The sequence below is a fragment of the Fibroporia radiculosa genome (genome assembly GCF_000313525.1).
Source record: "Fibroporia radiculosa TFFH 294 genomic supercontigs, scaffold99040, whole genome shotgun sequence".
NCBI classification, from domain to species: domain Eukaryota; kingdom Fungi; phylum Basidiomycota; class Agaricomycetes; order Polyporales; family Fibroporiaceae; genus Fibroporia; species Fibroporia radiculosa.
Window position 1 is genome coordinate 2155 of NW_012133160.1, and position 2004 is coordinate 4158.

The 2004-nt window shown below is 40.4% G+C and overlaps 1 protein-coding gene across 1 annotated transcript in view; it reads left to right on the forward strand.

The window, feature by feature from the left end:
• Positions 1–246, forward strand: part of FIBRA_09615 (uncharacterized protein) — a gene marked incomplete at both ends in the record, with an annotated part of 576 nt that extends 330 nt beyond the window's left edge. The window contains one exon of the mRNA XM_012321898.1: positions 7–246. Coding sequence (XP_012177288.1) covers positions 7–246 — 240 coding nt within the window. The remainder of the gene's footprint in view (positions 1–6) is intronic.
• Positions 247–2004: the final 1758 nt, after the last annotated feature.

Consider the following 2004-nt stretch of genomic DNA (forward strand, 5'->3'; position numbering starts at 1 on the left):
GATCAGTTATACAGTTACAGGGTCAACAATGAATGGTTAGGAAAAGAAGAAGAGCATCCCTCTAACACTATAACAGCAGCAGCACTTTGCACCACCAATCCCATCGGAAACTGGAATTCCTCAGACAAGGAATGGGAAGAGGACACTTGGGAATATCTGCTGACACAAGATGACAACCTATTAGAAAGTCTCTGGGCATTGCTGCAAGACATTAGGGATCCTGGAGTGACCAATAAAGTTGATTGAATTAGGGCTGTCAACACAAAAATTGATCTACTCCTTGTGGCACAACAATCCATAGGAGCCAAGCTCCTTTGCACAGAAGAAGAAATGAGTCAATGTCAAACACACCTCAAGGCTGCCAACCTAGAAGAACAACTTGAATGCCACAAATTCTCTATCATCACTCCTCCCTCTGGCAGTATGCCTTGATGCCTTTGTTTCTGTACCAAATGTGAAGTCAATGGTCATCTACAGAGTGAGTGCTGGCATTGGATATGTTCCTCTTGTGGACTCCTCCACCCTCATCACAAATTCCAAACAGAGATCAATGTTTAACCAGGTCAATCTCCCTGCCCTATTGAGGAGCCAGGTTATTTGCAGGAATGACATGCATAGTGGAAACTGTAAACAATGAATCTAGAGAGGGAGGTTCTTTCTTTTTCCTTACCATTTGTTGTTGACCCTGTACTATTACAACTGATTCCATCACTTGGTGTGTTTCACCTGCATCATTGTTTCATATCTATTGCATTTCACCTATATCATGTTTCACCCTCATCACTGATACAACCCAGTGAAACTGTTTTATGTACATCACTGATCCAACTCAGTGTTTCATACTTATTAAACTTCTATTTCCTGTTTCTATTAAAGCAGCTCTACTTGCGCTACTATACTTCAGTTTTGTCCTCTTGTTCACTACATACCTTCATAGGGACATCTTCAGTAATAGACTCAGTTGTCTATTCTAGTCTTAGTCTGAGGTCTACTTCAGCCAGTATACGTTCTCAAACCACTATCAGCTATAGTGGCTCAGTCTACAAGTCTAGTACCAGTGTAGCATGTTAGTCTAGCATGTATAAGTCCCAGTAACAGTTATCGGTTGAACTCCTGATCCTCAGTCGTCAGGTCCCTTAACATATAGGGGAGCACTTTGCCAGAGAAGGACAATATAGTTGAGTAGTTGAGCACATGTTAAGACTAGGAGATCAGAGTCAGTTGGACCAGTACTCTCCAGCTTTTAGGCCAATATTAAATATTGCTTAGGACAAATCCCTAGTAGTCTTCCTGCATTGCATGATAGTATTCATTTTCTGGAACAGACATTGGTGGTACATGGACCTCCCAGTTATCCAAGCAATTACCTGGGGAGAAACATTCAGAAGATCAAGTCTACAGATAAATTCATGCAGATGAAGAAGGAATTAGTGAAAGGAAACAGAACAGTAGCAGTTGAAGCACTAGTCGATTCAGGAGCATTTTCAACATTCATCAACAAGGAATTTGTTCAAGAAAATTAGCTATTTGAAGAGAATCTACCTCACCCCTTCACAGTAATTAATACAGATGGATCTCCAAATAAGGGAGGAAAGATCAATACCATGGTGATAGCATTCATCAAGATTGGTGATCATGAAAGTCATCATGTATGTCTGGTAACAGACCTAGGGAACAAGGACGTGATAATTAGAATGAGTTATCTGAGACAACATAACCCTGAGATTGATTGGACTGCAGGAACATGGGACATGACTAGATGCAAGGAAAAATGTGGATTAACCAATCAGAAACATTATTTAGTGTCAGTACAGTATGAGGAAGCACACAAGATTGGTTTACTGTACAAAGATGAACTGCCCAATGCTTTCCAGATGACCCAACATCTCAAGGATGAAAACATTGTGAACTCAGGAGGACTTAAAGTGAACTGGGTCCAGATTACAGAGGAAAATTATGACACAATTTCCATAATCAGAAATATTGCAGATAACAAAAAAGTTC